The 20,782-nt window shown below is 38.3% G+C and overlaps 7 protein-coding genes across 8 annotated transcripts; 2 read left to right on the top strand and 5 right to left on the bottom strand.

Moving 5' to 3' along the window:
* Positions 1–104: 104 nt before the first annotated feature.
* On the bottom strand, positions 105–2,637 carry LOC9303191 (guanine nucleotide-binding protein subunit beta). The gene is made up of 6 exons (XM_021019923.1): positions 2,283–2,637; positions 2,119–2,213; positions 1,319–1,743; positions 709–1,066; positions 504–617; positions 105–423 (listed from the first exon to the last, which is right to left on the bottom strand). Exons 1-6 carry the CDS (start codon positions 2,386–2,388, stop codon positions 388–390), a joined length of 1,134 nt encoding a protein of 377 aa, XP_020875582.1. The 5' UTR covers positions 2,389–2,637; the 3' UTR covers positions 105–387.
* A 114-nt stretch (positions 2,638–2,751) lies between these two features.
* Positions 2,752–3,895, bottom strand: LOC9303190 (SKP1-like protein 11). Its single transcript, XM_002867072.2, has one exon. It carries the CDS (start codon positions 3,714–3,716, stop codon positions 3,258–3,260), a length of 459 nt encoding a protein of 152 aa, XP_002867118.1. The 5' UTR covers positions 3,717–3,895; the 3' UTR covers positions 2,752–3,257.
* A 1,317-nt stretch (positions 3,896–5,212) lies between these two features.
* On the bottom strand, positions 5,213–8,336 carry LOC9303189 (glucan endo-1,3-beta-glucosidase 7). Its single transcript, XM_021019854.1, has 6 exons — positions 8,249–8,336; positions 7,857–8,152; positions 7,413–7,781; positions 6,274–6,606; positions 5,886–6,147; positions 5,213–5,547 (listed from the first exon to the last, which is right to left on the bottom strand). The coding sequence occupies exons 1-6, from the start codon at positions 8,319–8,321 to the stop codon at positions 5,372–5,374; spliced, it is 1,509 nt and encodes a 502-aa protein (XP_020875513.1). The 5' UTR covers positions 8,322–8,336; the 3' UTR covers positions 5,213–5,371.
* Positions 8,337–9,036: 700 nt separating this feature from the next.
* Positions 9,037–12,176, bottom strand: LOC9303188 (cyclase-associated protein 1). Of its 2 annotated transcripts, XM_021019857.1 has the most exons (11): positions 11,686–12,176; positions 11,429–11,597; positions 11,273–11,337; positions 10,976–11,134; positions 10,792–10,927; positions 10,548–10,695; positions 10,357–10,466; positions 10,211–10,266; positions 10,066–10,122; positions 9,779–9,922; positions 9,037–9,568 (listed from the first exon to the last, which is right to left on the bottom strand). In XM_021019857.1, exons 1-11 carry the CDS (start codon positions 11,986–11,988, stop codon positions 9,482–9,484), a joined length of 1,434 nt encoding a protein of 477 aa, XP_020875516.1. In that variant the 5' UTR covers positions 11,989–12,176; the 3' UTR covers positions 9,037–9,481. The 2 variants fall into 2 exon arrangements, with proteins under 2 accessions (XP_020875516.1, XP_020875514.1); XM_021019855.1 differs by having other exon boundaries at positions 10,792–11,134; positions 11,686–12,098.
* Positions 12,177–12,463: 287 nt separating this feature from the next.
* Positions 12,464–15,637, bottom strand: LOC9305215 (probable receptor-like serine/threonine-protein kinase At4g34500). Its single transcript, XM_021019858.1, has 7 exons — positions 14,974–15,637; positions 13,822–13,926; positions 13,612–13,734; positions 13,351–13,521; positions 13,133–13,262; positions 12,833–13,042; positions 12,464–12,756 (listed from the first exon to the last, which is right to left on the bottom strand). The coding sequence occupies exons 1-7, from the start codon at positions 15,507–15,509 to the stop codon at positions 12,724–12,726; spliced, it is 1,308 nt and encodes a 435-aa protein (XP_020875517.1). The 5' UTR covers positions 15,510–15,637; the 3' UTR covers positions 12,464–12,723.
* A 467-nt stretch (positions 15,638–16,104) lies between these two features.
* Positions 16,105–18,398, top strand: LOC9305214 (3-ketoacyl-CoA synthase 17). The gene has a single exon (XM_002869097.2). The coding sequence runs from the start codon at positions 16,547–16,549 to the stop codon at positions 18,008–18,010; it is 1,464 nt and encodes a 487-aa protein (XP_002869143.1). The 5' UTR covers positions 16,105–16,546; the 3' UTR covers positions 18,011–18,398.
* Positions 18,399–18,965: 567 nt separating this feature from the next.
* Positions 18,966–20,681, top strand: LOC9305213 (3-ketoacyl-CoA synthase 18). The gene has a single exon (XM_002869096.2). It carries the CDS (start codon positions 19,050–19,052, stop codon positions 20,565–20,567), a length of 1,518 nt encoding a protein of 505 aa, XP_002869142.1. The 5' UTR covers positions 18,966–19,049; the 3' UTR covers positions 20,568–20,681.
* The last annotated feature ends 101 nt before the right edge of the window (positions 20,682–20,782 follow it).

Raw genomic sequence — 20,782 nt, 5'->3', positions numbered from 1 at the left:
TAAATTTCTGAACTATCTTCAAAAGGACAGAAGGAATTTCAGTCCTAAGTTGAGAAACGGACCAATCCAGCTAACCAATTTGTAGAGTTTTATGGTCTGCGTTCAATTTCAAGAGATAATAGTAGAGACTGGTGAGCACAATTGATTACAGACAGAATTCACATTGAGTAGCGTGTTTAGGAGTTTAGTAAAAAGGAGACTGAAGAACAAATAAATCAAAGCACACACTTAACAACAAGGGAAGTTTGATCCTTCTAACCACTCCACTATTTCAAACCAAACACCTTCCGTTCTTCCACATATCGCGACCTTACTTCCCAATTACAGAATATACTAACCAACCACCACCACAACTGGAGACATGACTCCTACCTTTGTTAATCTTCTTCAAATCACTCTCCTGTGCCCTCCAAACGCCCATATCTGTGTAAATTCAACGAATATTCGTAAATCCTCGAATTTCCTTACAAACATAACATGATATGATAAGCAGAGACACTAACCTTTAGATTTGAATCCCAACTTCCTGTACACAAGGCACTTCCATCTGCTGACAACCCCAAACAGCTTATCCGATTCTTGTGTGAATCCTGCTGTAATCCCAAATCCAATACAACCTGCAAGAAAACGCCCCACGCTTCAATCATAAACCTTACAATGAGCGAAAACAACTCTCACCGCTCATTACTCTAAATACTAATTGCTTACCTCTCCCAAGAGAGTATCCCAAACGTAGCAAGTGTTGTTGCTGGCATAGCCAGCGAAAAGAAGTCTCCCTGAGACAGAGAATGCAATGGAGGTGACAGGTACGTTCTCACCATCACCATGTGGCTGATACACCTGGAGTTGGTGACCAGTCCTTATGTCATACAACCTGCATGTGCCATCGTCTGATCCAGTCCCAAATCTATACCCATCCGGAAAGAACTTGACCGTATTAACATCTCCCTCGTGCCCATGAAAGGTACGCACTGCTCGGCTTGCAGCACGAGTGTCCCACAACCGGGCTGTGGAATCGCATGAACCAGATATGAACCAATTTGGGTTTGATCCACTGATTGAGACACTGCAAGGATGAGGCACAATCACCGTATAAGAGTGCATTAGTTTTACCGACATGCAATATATCATACATGCTAGCTTTTATATACAAGTCAAATAAGCGTTTCTATTCTATAAGACCAAACCTATAAGTTGATTCCAACACTCGATTCAAATGGTATAGTACTAGAGGATTAAGTAGGTTTTCAAACAAATGCTACTTTAGTAAACAAACAAATATGCCAATGAGTCAAGCAGATGACACCAACATCCATACCTTAGTACATCAGCAGTATGTCCAGACTGAAATTCACCACCAAAAACAGAAGTTTTGAGGCCAGTAGTCACATCCCATAAGATACATGTTTGATCACCTGAACTGGTGATTAGGTGAGCATCCTCGTTTGGGACATACTGACAGCACGAAACATATCCCCTGTGACCAGTGAGCATTCTTGAAACCGGTACAGTTCCGTCCTTGTCTGCGGTCGAGCTAAGGCTAAAGATAGAACATACACTGTCTAATCCACCACACGCAACCGACTGACCATTTGGAGAGAAAGCACATGTCATAACCCATGCACAAGGGAGTTTAATAGCATGAGTTTTCTGACTCGTTAGAGCATTCCACACGATTAATCTCCCATCTTGAGATGCACTGACAATACGGTTCCTCTCCGGTGTCCAATCCAATGAATAAACCTGCAAATCCCACAAGTTAAATCTACAACAATCTAGCTCTCATCTGAATTTTGTATCAGTAGTATCAGCTAACATTCACAACCAACTTTTCTGTAGCTACATTTCCGTAGGATCTTAACCAAATCCCTCTACAGTCCTCAAATATGATAACTGGTAACATCTTATAGACACCACCAACTAAATAACAAACTAGATACAACCCAAAATTCTCCAAAATGGAAGCTTTTCATCACAAGCTATAAAACAATCCATAAAGAAGCATACTTGAAGGATAAAGAACATATCTTTGCAACCCCAATTCGTCAATCATACGGGAAAGCTACTAAATATTTCACATTTGTAAGATAGAGAAAAAAGATGGAAACTTTGAGTCACCTTTCCGGTGTGTCCCTGAAGAGTACGACAACAAACCAGATCCGTCGCTCCGAAACTCACCCGAGTACGTCCTTGCGCCGCCGAATACCTCGCCACTGCCAAAATTCAATCCTAATTAAAGAAGAAGACGAGAGAAGAAGAGAGACGGAAAAAAATCCACAAACCATCGGTATCGAGGAGCTGGAGGCGTCTCTGTCTAAGCTGGTCACGGAGGTTATTAACGGTCTCCGTAGCGACGGCGTGACGTTCTTTGAGCTCGGAGACAGACATTCCGGGATCAGACTTAGGCTTCTCCGTCGCCGATCAAAGAAAAAGGGGAAACTTTGCGGGTCTAGAAGAGAAGAAGGTTCATGATTGAGAGAGGGAGATCGAACCCTAGAAAGAGAGGATTTGGGGGAATTACGTGGGAAAAGAGGAGCTTGAGAAGAAGAATCAGTCAGACACAAACAAACACGGCTCTCTTGTTGAATGTTGATGATGGCTCTCTGACCTGAGACTAGATAGAGAACATAGAGCGAGAAGAGAGAGAGAGAGAGTCAATAGACATTGACTGTTCCCCATTAATGTGGACCCCACTCACTATGATTAAACGACGTCGTTTTCGAGCTATGAGATTATATTTCGATTCGATAGAATGAATTTGTAGGATGTTTAGCTATACATTGTTTTATATTTGTGATTGATATATCGTTATGCTGCAAATTAAAATAAATTGATGTAGGATTTTCTTTTAAGAAACTTGATTTATTTATATACAAAAAAGATAAACATGTTACTTGTTTTTCTACGTTTATTTCGTCTTATAGATTATGTTATTCCGAATTGGCTACAAGCACTTGTTGCTGCTGAAACAATTTCGCTAGTTTCATATAATCATTCTATGAAAATTGGTTAAACATATTTTAGTAGTATCCAACAAAAGATTATCTCAAGAGCAAACAAATTAAAAGAAACATAAATCATTAAAAAAAAAAACAAATTATTAGATTAAATCCTTGAAATCATAAAAAGAAACACAAATCATTATAAAAAAAAGTAGACGAAGTGATCATCATCTACATTATTGATCAAGAAGTTGAAAAAAAACACACCAACGAAAGAAAGAAAAAGAAAGCTAGTTAGGTTTTTGATTCATCCGATCATTCAAAAGCCCATTGATTCTCCCTACGAACCTCTTCTTCCTCCTCAGGTGTAAAATCATTCTTAATGTTGAAAAGTGTACGAATCTCCTCTGGATTCTTGCCTTTGATCATATCCGCAATAGTTTGACATGTGAGATCAAGCAAGCTTTTGATGTTTAGGTAATTCGCAGCAAGAATGAGATCAAATATCGTGGATTGATCGGTTTCCATGAACTCCGTGTCCCACTTCTTGAGTTCATCTTCAGAGATAGGGTTAGCCTCATCGACGTGGTGCTTCTTGCAGTACTCAATCACTTTCGCAAGAGTCTTGCTTGTCACGTTTGCAAGAGGGATTCCATTAGCGGCGCAATCGTCTTCAACCATATGTGCTATGGTCTGAGATTGGATTGCTACCGCTTCTTCCACCTCAAACGACTGACCATCGGAGCTCATCAACACGATCATCGTCGACGACATTGTTTGTTCTTTGTGGAGTAGGTTTTTTCTCTGTGAAGCAATTTGATGAAAGATAAAAGAATTTAGAGAGCGATTGAATTGTGTTTAAGGTGATGAGGTTATGAACCTATGCGTCTATTTATTTATAAGCCCTAGAGTCGGTGAGATCAACAATTCCTTTTTTAAGAAGGAAATAGTTTTTCTTTAACAAAGGAAAAAAAGAACTAGGTTTTCGACAATTCCTTTTCAGAAAAGGTAAATTCAGTGGAGTAAACCAAGCTAAACCGGGTCAATATTACAGTAAGGCCCAATTATCAAGGTTCAACTCAAATATATTTTCTATTTCTGAAATTATACATTACTAAAATGTAGTAATAATTTAAGAGGGACACATATATAAGAATTTAGGAAAATTTATCCGAGGTCCAGTAAGAAACCAAAAGAAGTCTACACCACAAAGATTAGCTTTGTAGGAACAGGCCCATCAGTAGAAGCCACAAGCCCAAATTGATCTACCGACTAGAATCCCTTGACGAGAAGAGGAGCTGAGGAGGAGTGAAAGCATTCCCCCAAATTCGACGACGACCGGAAACCCTTGATCATTCCCACAGATTCGACGAGGAGAGAATATGAAGTTTGACTTGAGTCTACAATACTATAAATAAGCCCATTACTTTAAACAGGCCCAATTCTCTGAACTATTTTTTATGTTATTTTGCAATGTCTGCTTCTTTGCTCTCAACATAATAAAAAATAGTTAAACCGAAATGCCCCCCCACACACACACACGAAATAGCCGTTACAAACTACTAGGCTAATACCCGCACAACGTGCGGGTTTTTCCATCCATAATTTGTTAGTTATAACTATTTACATCGATTGAATTAATTTGATACATAATCCTTTTGGTGTTTTTTTTCTTCTAATAATCATTTTGTTATATTCCTTTAACTCTCAAGTAAATAATTCATTCTATGTTTTGTATTTTAATTTATGTTTAATTACATTGTTATATATTTGGTTATCTTTAAAATAATTTAATTTATGTATTCATTCTAATTTATGTATTTTAATTCATGGGCACTAATCCTATATATATTATAGTATATGAAAACATGAAATAAATACTAATATCATATTATTTATTTTTATACGTTAATAAATCTAAAATTTAATTAAAATTCTATTGATTTTAAGTTTACACATAAGTGTATACAATTTATACAGCTCAATTTAAATAATTTAATTTCTATATGAGTTTGATATACTTTTGTAACTAATTAAATTGAATTTACTTAATTAATAAGTTAAATATGTCAATTTTCATATAAAGAATAATTAATGCATGATTTAAATTCTTAATTAAATAAAATAAAATAATAAATGTAATATGTTGTGACACATGGCACTCTCTCCACTGCTGACGTGGCGGAAGGATGGAGAGAGTTGGCCAACTTTTATATATATAATTTTTATTATTGAATGTGCGTATAGAATACAATTTTATTATGTTGTAAAACAAAAAAAAATAGTACACTTTTATTATAGAATGTGTGTGACCACTAACCATTATAAAACTAATAACAAACTTGATCACAGTAATACAGAGGAAATCGAGAACTAGGCGTAATTAATTGATTACTTACCTCCAAGAGCTACTCGAGCCATTTACATTATTATACATGGAAGATTAGGGACAAAAAGATGAGTAGAAAAGATAGAGAAGAAGAGACATTTGGTTCTATTGCTCCATTCTTCTTCTCTACTTTGTCTGAGCTCACATACTTGTTCATTACTGCTTTACTTCCTGCTGCTCCTCCTCCTCCTCCCGGATATACGCAACTGTTGTAACCTATCAAATTCAGATTCAAGATAATTAAGGAAACCCAATTAGTATAATAAATTTTTGCTATTGTTCAATGGTTGATACTATAAGAAAAATAAGTATACTCAATGTGGTCTTTTCATATTTTTTATAACTAGTACTAAAGCATGTAGAAAACCGATTCTTTGGTCAATTAAAGCGTTTACAAGGCCTACAATAAAACATAGTAGAAGAGAATTGATCATTGCCTTCAACAAACAAAAGCAATCTTCAATCACTAGGTCTTTGTTACAACTTTTTATACTAAGTTACTAAGGTGAAACTATTATTGGTAGGGTGTGAAAGTAACGGGAGAGAAAACTTACTAGGGTTTTGGGAAGTGACTGTTGCGGTTTTAGAGAAATCGCAATCTGTAGGCTGCTTAGGAGATTTCTGATAATACATATTCATGGCATAGGCTGCGTGAGAGGCCACATTGTTTGGCTCGAAACAAGCCCCTCCTGGCTGTATCGCACCACAATCTATTCCTTGTCCGCACGCCCAATCCAAGCTTGCCTGTAACTCCTCATTTGTGGCACCCTTCTTCGGTACACACCACCCCGACGATGTCACTTTTCCTGATGGTGTCTAATTTTATGATCAAAACATAACCTCACAAATTAAAACCCTGTTATTTATCCGCATTTGCGTTTACATGCATGTTATAATAGATTACTTTTTTCCAAATAAAAAACACAACTTCTAGTATCTAACCTGACTACTACTGCTACTCTTGGCAAGGCCTACATCGTAGACCATGGAAAGATCAGTTTTGAAAAGCCCGAAAGCCCGTTCTGAAGAAGGTCCAGGCTTTAGATTCTCATCATACAGTGCGAAAAGGTAAGTGTCAACAGGTTTTCCAGGCATGAGGGGTGTGCCAACCATAGACCTTAGATGAGCTATTAGGTTTCCGTTGTAAGCTTTGGCGTTATCCACGCTTGCTCCAACCTCGTTAGCGTCCCCTCTTGACGCCCAACCTGTTTCCGCCACCACAATCTCAACCTTTTCGAATCCCATCGATTTCAAAGCCGAGTGAACCGCATCAACCTAAGAAATAATGAAAGGAGTTTACACAGTAACTTGTGCTGGAAGCAACGACAATGAACGAAGACTTCTTCTACTACTACTTTGTTAGTAAGCCATAAATAGGACCTGAAACGTCACCATTTTTTAATTTCGTTTGTTTTATTGATTTTAGTCGACGCTGCTTACGTGGAATTAATGATGACTAGTGCATACAAACAAAACATATGTTTCAAGAAACCTCTAAAATAACTAGTGCGAATCCAGTCTGTCAGACAATGAGTAAACGAGTGACATGTCATCTCACGCATACTTCCCTGAGAAGATAATTATTAACATCATCATCAAATGGATTGAAAAATAAGTATTACTAGTACCAAATACTATTAAGCAGAATTCATACTTTATAGATTGTGTATGTGAAAGAAAGTGTAATTCAGACACATACGTGACCAACTGTCTTTTGTACTATATAATAGGGATATAGATTCCTTCTAAATGAAAAAGTAGTGACAGAACAAGTTCCTTGCTACAATCTAGTGTAAAGAAATTTTGAAATAACATATAAAATACCGAAAGTTCAAACTATAGATTCGGCCACGTGAATATTGCCAAGTATTATTATTCATTTATTCTGATCTTTTGTGTCATAACAATAAATTACTAGAAACTAACCGACCCAGATAAACTATGCTTTTAAACGTCTAATTTGAACCACCAAATTCATAACAAGAGATTAGCTACTCTGCTAAAGTTTAATTAGTTACTACCAAACACAAATGAATTGATTAGTTTTTTTGACAGCGTGGAGCCAACTGTAATTAATGTACCTGAGCATCGAACATGTTCGTGTACTTGATTCCGGTTTTGGAGTCGACCCGTCCGGCGTTAGGCTGGAAAAGGCAAAACGACAGCGTTTCGGGTCTCGGATCACTTTGGTACGCGAAGAACGGGTACGGATTAATAGCAAAAGGTGAACCAGTGTCGCTTAGAAATTGCAAAATTCCTTTTAAACCGGTTTGATAACCGGGCGCAAATGAACCGGTCGATGGCGGGTCTGAACTACCGAGCACCGTCATCGAGTGCACCGTCGAGACCTTGATTTTCCCGCCGAGAGACACCGCCTCAAGGGCTTTTTGGACATTTTGCATCGCCGGAAGTAGCTGATTCACCAGATTTGGATCGTTCGACATCAGAATCTGCAACGATCGGAGGAGATTTAAGGGAATTTTCTCGAGAAAGGTTTAAACTTTTACAACTGAATTATGACGGACCTCGTTGCCGACGGTGATGAGGATGATTTTGGAAGCGGGATAAAAAGGAAGGACATTGGAGTTGATCCATTGAGTGGCGGCGTTGGGATCGGAGGCGAAAGAAGGAACGTCGCCGTTAGCAGCGCCGATGACGATACCAACCCCTGTTCCGGCCAAAGCTTTGATGATGGCGGGATCGGCGCCGTAGAGTCGAACTTTCTGGATAGAAGTGGATTGGAGGAGCTTGGCGGTTTCTGAAGGAGGAGGGAGATTGTCGGCGACTTGGCCGTAGTTAACTCCGATGAAAGGCTCTGCATCTGTCGGTAACAAAAAAAAAAACAGAGGAAGAGAGGAAAAAGGTTAGATGAAGAAAGAAGAAACGACGTCGTGGCGAAGAACTAGAAGATACTTACGTGAGGAGGGGAAGTGAGAGAGGAAGATGAGGAGGAGAGAGATGGAGATGGAGATGGAGATGGAGAGAGCCATTGATGGTGAGAGAGAGAGATTTGAGAATTGTGTTGTTGTTACTTAACGAAGAGGTTTTTACTGTAACGGTTATATACTAACTCCAAAGACACGTTTGTGCTCGTTTTTCCACACTACACGTGTTGACTTCTGTTGTTAGTCTTGAGCGAAAGTCTTCGTTTCGGTCTTTGTTTTGTAATATTATACTTTTGATTTTTTCGTCATCTCTATTATTGTATTATGAAAAGGGCTAATTCCGGAGAGAATACTTTTGCAGAGAAAACTTAAGGCAGTCAAATTGGAGAAACGAAAACCAAGTTTTAAGGTTTGAACTCAATGTATAAAAAATTACCATTCGACACAAGTGTTTTGTCCAAACTGTTTGCAAAAATGGTTGCAAAAATGATCAAATTAGTTAGGACTTAGGACTCACAAGTACAAAAAAAGGTTGGAAAATTTATTGATATCTCGTAGGTGAAGAGAATGGGATGCTAAATGTATGAGCTTAAGCTATGAGGTTCATGTAAATGCAGAAAAATAACTAAATTTCATACAAATAAATTTCATTTTTCATGAAAGCGGATGACATTATTACCCTTTTCCATTCTATTTCTCAATAGTACAAGTTAACACATTCTTCAAAGTTTAATCCACAACCACCAATAATTTTAGCTTGGTGATTCCACAATGTACAACTCACAATTATTATATTGACTGACTAAAACTTCTATTCTCATTTTTCAAATCATTTCTACATTCCTCAAGATTATTAAGCCACGGTCACATCATATACAAAACAAAACAACAACAAAAAGGTTAAATAAAAAATTGCATATTCCAAAAATAGGATTGCAACTTTTTCTATCCATGATTTGTGAACAATGTCATCAGCAACGACTCGGGACAAGCCCACAAGTAAAAAAAGAAACGAGAAACCCGAATCCAAATCCAAAACCAAAACCCCAAGGACGAACAAGACACAAGCTGATCAGATCACATAAATAAATAAAAAGCCACAACCTCCAAACCCAAAATTGGGGGAAAGAGAGAAAGAAAGAAAAAAACAACAAACAAACAAACATATTCTCTCCTCTATTATAATCTTAAGAAACCAAGTATATGAGTATAAAAAAGGCCTGATATTCAAGGACAATCCAGAGTGAAAATAGTTTCTCCTTTGCTTAGGCACCTGAATGCGAGACCGGTGTTGTCTCAAACTTCCCTTCAGTAAACACATGATTGTACTGTTGAGGCAGCGCATGTTCCACCTACAATGTTGTAACAAAACAATATGAGAATGATTCCTTCAATGAATAGTGTCACACACATGAGTTTCTTGGTTACAATGCGCTTTTAACCAATGACTTCTGAATTTTGGTATCAACCTACAGTAACCGACTCCAGAGGTATTTTGTTGCTTGGTGAATAAATAAGAAAACCAAAACGTTTTCATGGTTACAAAGGAAGGAAAGTCATACCCAATCTCCATCAGGGGTAGCACCGGGCACCATTACATTGATCTCACTGGATTTGGCTGTTGTTATAGCTGTTTCTAATGAGTCTTTGTTTAGATATAACTGACAGCCAGTTGTGTTGTCCACAGAAACTGTGGGAGCTGAACCCTAGATCCGACAAAGCAAGAGCAATCAGTGTCTCGAAAAAGAGTTGCATATGGTTAGAGCTACATCATAAGTTTGAGAAGTAAAATAGATGGTCCTTAAGCAGATACATCTGCAAAAGCTTATAGATTATATAGAACACAAACCTGACATTGCACTTCTACGTTGGTGCAGTTCACAATCTCAAATGCAGCAACAACATCCTATACAGACATATTATATTTTACTTTATTAGAAATCACGTAAATGTATACTGTATGAATGTAAAAGAAACAGTATTATTCCACTCACCGTGAAAACAACACCCATTTTGGTGCATTTGTCAATGGTGATGTTATTCACTTTTCCTACAGATTAGGCAACAACAGTAAGTGCCTCAAAAGATTTTTGAGTAGATATCCAACTTTCACAGTGAGAATGGAATGGCGCAAAGTTACCTTGTATCTGCAAGACAGAATCTTTGCAACCAAATATGTACACAGACTGTTTGGAATCACACTCGCTGATAACCAAGTCCTTCTTCCCAATTTGGTTCTCAACAGCCCACCTAATAGTAGAATCCAACAATCAGTTTTATAGCATTTTGATCATAGTTTTGTACCATATAGTTATTCTTAGTAAAACCCACTTGCGACCCATTTGAAGTTCCATTTTCGGTGGTCCAGTTTTTGAAAAGGCCGGTTTACTGGTACGAGTTTCCTTCTCAACGGCACTAACAGCTCCAGATCTATCAGCACGGTTCTTTGTCTTCATATCATCCGTCACTTTTCTAAGACCTGGAAAACAAAGAACGAGAAAAGCTACTTATGAATCACATTCCAAATATATAGACACTGCACCAGAAATATGACGACATACAACTTCAAACCTACCTGAGGTCACAGCACCCGAGCTGAGCTGCTGGAAAACAGCAGACATCCCTTGTTTTTGGTTTGACGATGATGATGGCTTTGAAGATTCAGAACTGAAGAGGGGTGCTGGTGGAGGAGCAGGAGCACCAGGTGGAGCCTTTGCAGGAGCACCAGGTGGAGCCTTTGCAGGAGCACCAGGTGGAGCCTTTGCAGGAGCACTAGCAGGTTTCCCTGATGCATTCCATACAGGTCCCAAGGGGTAATGACTTTTGACATATTCCCTTAAACCAGGTAAGTAAAGTTCTTTTAAGGCTTTAGCCCATTCCACATGATCTGCGTCTTTGTTACGATACTCCACCAGAACCTGAAGAAGAACACGGAGATCACAGAATTAACAATGTGCAACCTGAACAAGCAACTATAAAGTACTCGTTCTCTATTGTTTTCCATAAGCTCCTAACATCATAACATATGAAAGCATAGAGAGGTTGAAGATTAGCACCTTATTGTTGTAAAACTCAGCCATTTGCCAACTTTCTTCCACATGAGCTATTGGCATACTCATACCTTGCAGGAAAAAAAACACAAAGAAAGAAAATTTACATCATAAAATGCATAAAGTCAGAATCTTTTCCAACATGATGATGGCTTTGCTTACCACAATCTTTTCCAGTGAAAGCAATCCAAGCCAATGCAGATAAACTATCGGAAGCAGCCTTCAAGTGATTGAAAAAATCCGACCTTTTTCCTTCAGTCATTGCATTAGCTTTCATTGTAACATCATTCAACGGCTTTAGGAATCCAGCCAATCCAGCGAGGTCAGGCTTCTGTTCAAATCCCGACAAAATCAAAATCCAATCCACAACGACGCACCAAAACGAATTGATCGAGAACACCAAAATTCAAAAACTTTACCTGAGTTTGCTTGATGCGAACAAGCAGCTCCTTTTGCGAAGCAAAAGCTTCGGCGACAATCTTCGTCACATCTAGAACAGGTCCACCGATTTTCTCAGCCGCACTCAGAGCCCTACCAACGCATTGAGAAATCAGATCTTCATAAGCAAGAATCGATGGATCAGACGACGCGACATCGGTTCCGGCGCCGGAGGAGAAATCTCCTCCACGAGAAAGAGAAACAACTCCTCCTCCTCCGTAGCTTGAGATCCCTTCAAGCCTCGTAACCGCAGCTTCAAGGCGCTTAATCAAATCCTCTTCCATTTTTCGATCAACAAAAGGTCGAATTTTAGATCTGGATGAAATCGATTTCTCTTTAAAGAATGGATTTTGTTTTCCCTTTTTGCGTGGGACTATGTGGGTTTCATGATGATGGCGAAGTCAGGAGAATATGTGATGACACGTGGCCTTCTTGGATAATTTTACCATTCGCAGGTTAGTGGAGTGGTCGTGGATTGTCGGATCCTAATTCCGACACATGTGTTTGTGTTCGACCCGAACCGGATCCGATATATCCGAGTCCGGTCATTAATAACTTCGGTTGGAGAGGTTCAGTTATGAACCCAAATTAAACATAATACCAATCAATTTTCAAAGCAGAGCCGATCCGGTTATTTATAAGAAAAATACAAATTACCAAATTCTGGTTTGGTCCGGGTCGGTGTAATGCTTAGGCACAAATTGAATGAACCAATTTATGATGCTATACGTGAAATTCGCATGGCCAAGCAAACCAAAAGAGAAGAAATGTAACTTTCTTTGAGTTCACTGTTTTATTATACAATATATATGATATTTACAAATTACAAGCCTTAAATCTGAATTCCATCCTCATAATATCTAATCTCACTTTTCCAATTTTATCTTTTGCATCACAATTCCTCAATATAAGAACAAACATGAAAAACAACATCTATCAATATATGGCTGTGTAACGAATAGCATCAACTCTCAAGTGTGGTCTTCCCCAAGACATTCTTGTTTGCCTTAGAAGCTTTCTCACTTCAATCTTTCCTGGTTTGATCTGTGTTCCTGTGAGAAACACATGACTTAAAAATCAGTTAATTGCATAAAGGATCAAATCGCTTATAGCTTTTTTGATACTCACAGGACGGAATGGAAAATCTTCAGCCTCAAGCATGTGAATGATTTGTCCCATCTTTGGTCGTTTACTAGCGTCAAGGTCTATGCAACGCAAACAAACAAGCAAAGCTCTTTTCAAAGCTCTTGGAGGAGGTGACATCTTTATTTTAGGGTCTATAACTTCTTCTCCACGTCTACTAGCAACCATTCCTTTGAACCAATCCACTAAGTTCATCTGAAAATGGTTCAACAAAAATTTAATTGCATTTGTTCTTGGAAGGAAATGATTGTTAATTAAAAGTTTCAGTATAATGTATGAGATTACCTCGCCAGGCGGTCTTGAATAATCGACAGGGCTCCTTCCTGTAATGATCTCCATGAGCAGAACACCGAAACTGTAGACATCACTACACTCATTGAGCATACCCGTACTTGCATATTCCGGTGAAACATATCTGCAGGAAGTTAAAATGGTGTAAGAAGATAATATGTATAGAAACAATTTGAGTCTGATAACTGAAAGAAGAGAAGGTCTCTATATACCCAAAAGTTCCCATCACACGAGTTGTCACATAGCTTGTCTCAGATCCTAATAACTTGGCCAAACCGAAATCAGACACTTTCGCGTTCCATTTCTTATCGAGCAAGATGTTACTAGACTTCACATCACGGTGCACAACCTTAGGTTCAAGCCCTTCGTGTAAATAGGCTAATCTGTTCATCAAATGGCACGGTTTAGCAGTCCAATCACAGCTAGAATGACAACCAAATAGACGAAAGAAAGAAAAACAAAAGAAACTGCACCCTTTCGCTGTTCCAATGGCAATCTTCATGCGGATATCCCACGTAAGAGGACTCACCGGACCTACATCACCGTGTAACCACTGCTCCAAGTTTCCATTATCAATATATTCATACACAAGCATCCTAATCAAGGAACAAAGAAATAACTAATTGTTAAATTAATTCCAGATTAGAGTTTACTAATTCATTTGAGTTTGTTTGTTTTAGCACCTTTGAGCACTGTCAGCACAATATCCCATCAGACCAACCAAGTTCTTATGTCTTACTTTCCCAATTGCTTCTACTTCAACTTTGAACTCTTTCTCTGCCTGACCCCTGTAGAAGATTATATTTTACCATCATTTAGCAGATTCAATTATTATACTAAAATCTAAAAAACTGTTTATAAAACAATACTATAAGAGTAAACAAGAAGATAAAAAGTTTCATCCATGCCTCAGGACCAAAAAAATATTATATTTTTTAAAAATGGCATCAAACTTCCAGTGGTTGTGCAGCAACCAACAACCCTGAATCTGCTCAACCTAACAATCAATATAATAGATTTCTGTAATATTGCTACCTAAATAGAAAGATTTATTCATTTTCTTAACCATAAAATCAATCCATGGAACTCTGGCTAAACAAATCCAGATTCAACAAAGAAGTGACCAATCCCAGAAAGCAAACAGAGAAGATTCTTTGCAAGCTATATGGTTCAATGGTATCTCATTTTCCAGCAAGATTTATACTAGTGAAGACCATCTCATCATCTAAAAGGTGACAAACTAAAACAAAAGAGATCATAGAGGTCAAAAGAAACGGAAAAGATTAAAGAAAGCATTAATAGAGAATAAAGAACAAAGCACAAGGAATTAATATTTCCTTTTGTTTTACTCTTTTAGCTTCAGTACACCTACCTAAAAAAAACAGTAATTATACTATAGTTCAATGGTCGGAAAAACATTTACTTCATATTCTAAAATGTTAAGTTACTAATTCAGGATATAAAATGGTTACAGTTGGACCAATAATCGATACAGAACTCAAGAATTTCAAGGTATATTAAAGTCAAAAACTCAAATAAATTCATGCAGAGAAAGTGTTATCTAATTAAACACTTGTCAGAGAAATATAAAAAATCAATGTTTCGCCATTTTCTTGGGTTTGAAAGCAACGAAGAAGACAACATTAAAAGCATATTTAAAACCAAGTAGTAAGTACCAATGAAGACTTGACCCAAGAATTACGGAGTCCGTGAAATAGAGTAAATGAAATTTGTCAGATTGAGGCAATGAATATTTAATGTAGTAGTACCAGATAAGATCCAAATTTCAAAAAAATGAACTAATCTAAATTAGTAATAATCTTTAAAGACATTACTTGTTGTTAAGGAGATTCTTGACGGCGGCGACAGAACCGTCGGAGAAATCAGCTCTATAAACGACACCGTATCCTCCTTCACCGATCATGTTCTCATCGGAGAAGCCACGTGTCGCAATCTCCAGATCTTTTAAGCTGTACCATCTTCCCCATCCCATTACCTCAGAGCCAACGTCACCGCTAGAAGCCACCGACAAAGTATCAAACCCACTCGTCGCTTCTTTGCTTGAGGCGGAGACAACAACAACAACTTCGTTTCCCATTTTACCCTTGGAATCATCGGAGTTAATAAATTTTCCGACAGTCTTGATCTCCGAGATTTCTTTAGAGACGAGAGGGATCGAGCCGGAGCTGTGTTTCACGCGCATTTTACGAGCGCGTGAAACGCGATTCAAGCAGACGAATAGGAAGATCAAGAGTGAGATCAAGAGTATGAAAACAGAACAAATCGCGATGACTAAGTAGAGGTTTAGTCCGAAAATGGAAGATTTTGTTGCGGAGGACTTGTGAGAACCACCACCACCAGAGTCCGACATCGCGTGACACGAGTAGAGAAAACTCAAATTCACTTCTCTCCGGACGGGATAGTTTGGTTTTCTGGAGATTGTTCGAAGAAAGAGAAACGTTAGGAGCAAACAAACAAAAATATGAGAGAGACAAGACGAGAGCGCAACGGGTAGAAATTGAGAGTGCTTTTCTTATTTAAGGCATGCGATTAGTGTTTTATTACGATAATGCCACCAAACGAGTACATGGTACGCTAGTGTTGTGTTACTATCTATATACACATTAATGTCTAGTTGTTAATGATAGTCTAACTATAATTTGGTTTTACTGAAATAGAGAATTTTGTAAGAATAATGAGGTTCTGTAAAATAGCTGGATTTGCATTAAATCCTACGCCGTTGGTAATCGAAATTAGTTAAATAATATTTTAGCAGATAATGTTGGTGCTTCCGACATGTTATTGGACAATAATACTATACTTTTTCTTTGGGATCTTAAAAATTTACGCGAGAGTAGAGTTTGGAGTTGTATAAAAGCATCTCCAACCCACCTCTATATTTGCTTCTAAACTCTATTTTCTTAAAAAAAGAAAATAGTCAAACTTAGGTTACATTATAATGGGCCAATTCTTTGACTTGTGACTGATTTCCAAAGCAGAAGATCAGTAGAAAAACAATTGGACCTATAGCCCAAGCCCATTTTCAGGTCCATTATCGTTAAGATTCCTTTTTTTTCCCTATAAATTTGGAAATTCGAAATCGATTCAAATCTACTCTGTTTGTTTTTCCATAAAAATCTGGAAAACCAAAAGCTTGTTCATCACTTTTCCTGCTTACGCCTTCCATTAGTTGGCCGATACACATGATGCCAAATACATCAATGGCGACTTCTCTCTGTTTTTTAGTTATATCAAACTCCCACCCAACCTGGAGAAAAAAAAATGGTGTCTATAAACACATCCCCTTACGATTTCTTCTTCTCTTCATCTCTCTCTCTCTCAGTGTCTATATATACGCACACAAATCCAGCTTAAGTTTCTCACCAGTATCATCAGCAAATATCGTCCATGGACGCTAATGGAGGACCCGTACAGATCCGGTCCCAACACTACGTCAAGCTTGGTTATCACTATCTGCTCACTCACTTTTTGAAGCTTTTATTGATCCCTTTCATGGCGGTTTTGTTCATGAATGTCTCCTTATTAAGCCTAAACCAGCTCCAGCTCCATTACAATTCCACCGGATTCATCTTCATCATCGCCTTCGCTATATTAGGGTCCATTGTCTTCTTCATGTCTCGACCTAGATCCATTTACCTCCTTGATTACTCCTGCTACCTCCCGCCGTCGAATCAAAAAGTTAGCTACCAGACATTCATGAATAATTCTAGCTTGATTCAAGATTTCAGCGAATCTTCTCTTGAGTTCCAGAGGAAGATCTTGATTCGGTCCGGTCTCGGTGAAGAGACTTATTTACCGGAGTCTATTCACTGTATTCCTCCGCGTCCGACTATGGCTGCGGCGCGTGAAGAAGCAGAGCAGGTAATCTTCGGTGCACTCGACAGTCTCTTCGAGAATACCAAAATCAATCCTAGGGAGATTGGTGTTCTTGTTGTGAATTGTAGTTTGTTTAACCCTACGCCTTCTTTATCCGCCATGATTGTTAACAAGTATAAGCTTAGAGTGAACATCAAGAGCTTTAACCTTGGAGGAATGGGATGTAGTGCTGGTGTTATCGCTATTGATCTCGCCAGTGACATGTTACAAATCCATAGGAACACTTTTGCTCTTGTGGTTAGTACTGAGAACATCACTCAGAACTGGTATTTTGGTAACAACAAAGCAATGTTGATCCCTAATTGCTTGTTTAGAGTTGGTGGATCCGCGGTTCTGCTTTCGAACAAGCCTTTGGATCGAAAACGATCCAAGTATAAGCTTGTTCATACGGTGAGGACTCATAAAGGATCTGATGAGAAAGCATTTAAGTGTGTGTACCAAGAACAAGATGAGTGTTTGAAAACCGGAGTTTCTTTGTCTAAAGATCTTATGGCTATAGCCGGAGAAGCTTTAAAGACGAATATCACTACGTTGGGTCCTCTGGTTCTTCCTATAAGCGAGCAGATTCTGTTCTTTGCGGCTTTTGTTGCTAAGAGATTTTTCAATGTCAAGGAGAAGAAGCCTTACATACCGGATTTCAAGCTTGCATTTGATCATTTCTGTATTCACGCGGGAGGTAGAGCCGTGATCGATGAGCTAGAGAAGAATTTAAAGCTTTCGCCAAAACATGTCGAGGCGTCTAGAATGACATTGCATAGATTTGGAAACACTTCCTCTAGCTCTATATGGTATGAATTGGCGTACACGGAAGCTAAAGGAAGAATGAGGAAAGGGAACAGGGTTTGGCAGATTGCTTTTGGAAGCGGGTTTAAGTGTAACAGCGCAGTTTGGGTGGCTCTTCGCGATGTCAAGCCCTCGGTTAACAATCCTTGGGAACATTGCATCCATAGATATCCGGTTAAGATCGATCTTTGAACTCATCAGAACGGGTAGATTTGGTCTGCAAACATGGTTAATCCTCCATTTAGCAGAAGACTTTCTCTTATATTTCTACTAATGGGTAAAGAAATCAGTTGAGCTTTGTTACTCAATTGGGTAATGTATGTATAAGTGTTGTACATAAATGTAGCATATAAATTACCTAGAATGGTTTTTAAATTGCAGATGAAAGATCCATGCCATGAGATATTAAAACAGAGAGAACTGCAAAATACAAAGGTCACTTGCTGGATGAGGCGATGGTAGAGATTGCTCTTTATCCTCTTAGGTTTAAATCAATAAAAATTCTGTATCCATATAATTTGATATGCATTAGCAAGTGATCTAGGGTGTGATTGTAAATTTAGAGTCTCTTAAGATTCAATCCTAGCTTACACCAAAAAAAAAAAAAAAAGATTCAATCCTAGCTGTATGAAGATAATCTATTTTAGACTATATATTTGGCCTTAACTAAACTTCCACTCATTTAATTACTGAGGTTCGAGAATAGACTTGCCAATAAACTTATTCCCAAGAAATACTCATGATCCCATAATTAGTCAGAGGCTATGCCAATCAGATCTAAGAACACACATTCCCTTAAATTTATAATACACTTTTTTTTTTTTTGGTGCACGCAAAAAATTTTTTAATACACATGTAATCATAGTTAAGCACCATTTAAAAATAAAATATTTTAGTGAAAGTTTTTTTATAATAATATATAGTATTATTTATAGACTTTTTATAATGACGTTAAAAAAAAGACTATGTTTATATATTTTATTTAATTTAAAAAAACGAAATTTGTATCGAAATATATGAATTTAGTATATATATATATATATTTGTAATACTATTTTGCTATTTTGGCAACTTTCAGTGGACTAGTACTTTATTACAATGTGTATGCATGCATGAGTTTGAGTATACACATGTCTAAATGCATGCTTGTAAAACGTAACGGACCACAAAAGAGGATCCATACAAATACATCTCATCGTTTACTCCATTATTTTCCGACACAAACAGAGCAATGACGTCCGTTAACGTTAAGCTCCTTTACCATTACGTCTTAACCAACTTTTTCAACCTCTGTTTGTTCCCGTTAACGGCGTTCGTCGCCGGAAAAGCCTCTCGGCATACCACAAACGATCTCCACAACTTCTTTTCCTATCTCCAACACAACCTTATAACCGTAGCTATACTCTTTGCTTTCACTGTCTTTGGTTTTGTTCTCTACATGGTAACCCGACCCAAACCGGTTTATCTCGTTGACTACTCGTGCTACCTTCCACCACCGCATCTCAGAGCCAGTGTCTCCAGAGTCATGGATGTTTTCTATCAAATAAGAAAAGCTGATACTTCACGGAACGTGGCATGCGATGATCCGTCCTCGCTTGATTTCCTGAGGAAGATTCAAGAGCGTTCAGGTCTAGGTGATGAGACCTACGGTCCCGAGGGACTCCTTCACGTGCCCCCACGGAAGACTTTTGCAGCGGCACGTGAAGAGACAGAGCAGGTTATCATTGGTGCGCTCGAAAATCTATTCCAGAACACCAAAGTTAACCCTAGAGAGATTGGTATACTTGTGGTGAACTCAAGCATGTTTAATCCAACTCCTTCGCTTTCCGCGATGGTCGTTAATACTTTCAAGCTCCGAAGCAACATCAAAAGCTTTAATCTTGGAGGAATGGGTTGTAGTGCTGGTGTTATCGCCATTGATCTTGCGAAGGACTTGTTGCATGTTCATAAAAACACTTATGCTCTTGTGGTGAGCACTGAGAACATCACTCAAGGGATTTATGCTGGCGAAAATAGATCAATGATGGTTAGCAATTGCTTGTTCCGTGTTGGTGGGGCCGCGATTTTGCTCTCCAACAAGCCTAGAGATCGGAGACGGTCCAAGTACAAGCTAGCTCACACGGTTCGAACCCATACGGGAGCTGATGACAAGTCTTTTCGATGTGTGCAACAAGAAGACGATGAGAGTGGTAAAATCGGTGTTTGTCTGTCAAAGGACATAACCAATGTTGCGGGGACAACGCTAAAGAAAAACATAGCAACATTGGGTCCGTTGATTCTTCCTTTAAGCGAGAAATTTCTTTTTTTCGTTACCTTCGTCGCCAAGAAACTTTTAAAGGACAGAATCAAGCATTACTATGTCCCGGATTTTAAGCTTGCTATTGACCATTTCTGTATTCATGCCGGAGGCAGAGCCGTGATCGATGAGCTAGAGAAGAGCTTAGGACTATCACCGATCGACGTGGAGGCATCTAGATCAACGTTACATAGATTTGGGAATACGTCGTCTAGCTCAATTTGGTATGAATTGGCATACATAGAGGCAAAAGGAAGAATGAAGAAAGGGAATAAAGCTTGGCAGATTGCTTTAGGATCAGGGTTTAAGTGTAATAGTGCGGTTTGGGTGGCTCTACGCAATGTCAAGCCTTCGGCAAATAGTCCTTGGCAACATTGCATCGATAGATATCCGGCTAAAATTGATTCTGATTTGTCAAAGTCAGAGACTCATGTCCAAAACGGTCGGTCCTAATTTGATGTATCCGAGTGCCAACGTTTACTTTAATTTGTCTTTTCTTGGTTATGATTAGATGTTTACGATGTTCTCTCTTTTTCGTTATAAATAAAGAAGTTTCATTCTTCTATTGTTTCAAACGCAATTTTAATTTAAGCGTTTGAGTTTAGGTTTTTTTTTTTTTTTTTTTTTTTTGATAAATCCTATCGGCTGATCCGGTTAGCCTCGGTAGA

Source organism: Arabidopsis lyrata (genome assembly GCF_000004255.2).
Source record: "Arabidopsis lyrata subsp. lyrata unplaced genomic scaffold ARALYscaffold_7, whole genome shotgun sequence".
NCBI lineage: Eukaryota > Viridiplantae > Streptophyta > Magnoliopsida > Brassicales > Brassicaceae > Arabidopsis > Arabidopsis lyrata.
This window is presented reverse-complemented; position numbering and strand designations above follow the sequence as displayed.

Coding starts and splice junctions, on each gene's coding strand:
- LOC9303190 (XM_002867072.2), bottom strand. CDS start 3,716: ATGTCGTCGACGATGATCGTGTTGATGAGCTCCGATGGTCAGTCGTTT.
- LOC9303191 (XM_021019923.1), bottom strand. CDS start 2,388: ATGTCTGTCTCCGAGCTCAAAGAACGTCACGCCGTCGCTACGGAGACC. Junction 2,214..2,282: donor CCAGCTCCTCGATACCGATG/GTTTGTGGATTT, acceptor GAATTTTGGCAG/TGGCGAGGTATTCGGCGGCG. Junction 1,744..2,118: donor TTCAGGGACACACCGGAAAG/GTGACTCAAAGT, acceptor TGGGATTTGCAG/GTTTATTCATTGGATTGGAC.
- LOC9305213 (XM_002869096.2), top strand. CDS start 19,050: ATGACGTCCGTTAACGTTAAGCTCCTTTACCATTACGTCTTAACCAAC.
- LOC9305215 (XM_021019858.1), bottom strand. CDS start 15,509: ATGTCGGACTCTGGTGGTGGTGGTTCTCACAAGTCCTCCGCAACAAAA. Junction 13,263..13,350: donor CGTGTGATGGGAACTTTTGG/GTATATAGAGAC, acceptor AACTTCCTGCAG/ATATGTTTCACCGGAATATG. Junction 13,043..13,132: donor ATTCAAGACCGCCTGGCGAG/GTAATCTCATAC, acceptor AACCATTTTCAG/ATGAACTTAGTGGATTGGTT.
- LOC9305214 (XM_002869097.2), top strand. CDS start 16,547: ATGGACGCTAATGGAGGACCCGTACAGATCCGGTCCCAACACTACGTC.
- LOC9303188 (XM_021019855.1), bottom strand. CDS start 11,988: ATGGAAGAGGATTTGATTAAGCGCCTTGAAGCTGCGGTTACGAGGCTT. Junction 11,598..11,685: donor TTCGCATCAAGCAAACTCAG/GTAAAGTTTTTG, acceptor GGATTTGAACAG/AAGCCTGACCTCGCTGGATT. Junction 9,923..10,065: donor ACGTAGAAGTGCAATGTCAG/GTTTGTGTTCTA, acceptor TGTCGGATCTAG/GGTTCAGCTCCCACAGTTTC.
- LOC9303189 (XM_021019854.1), bottom strand. CDS start 8,321: ATGGCTCTCTCCATCTCCATCTCCATCTCCATCTCTCTCCTCCTCATC. Junction 7,782..7,856: donor TCATCACCGTCGGCAACGAG/GTCCGTCATAAT, acceptor CGATCGTTGCAG/ATTCTGATGTCGAACGATCC. Junction 6,148..6,273: donor AGAGTAGCAGTAGTAGTCAG/GTTAGATACTAG, acceptor TCATAAAATTAG/ACACCATCAGGAAAAGTGAC.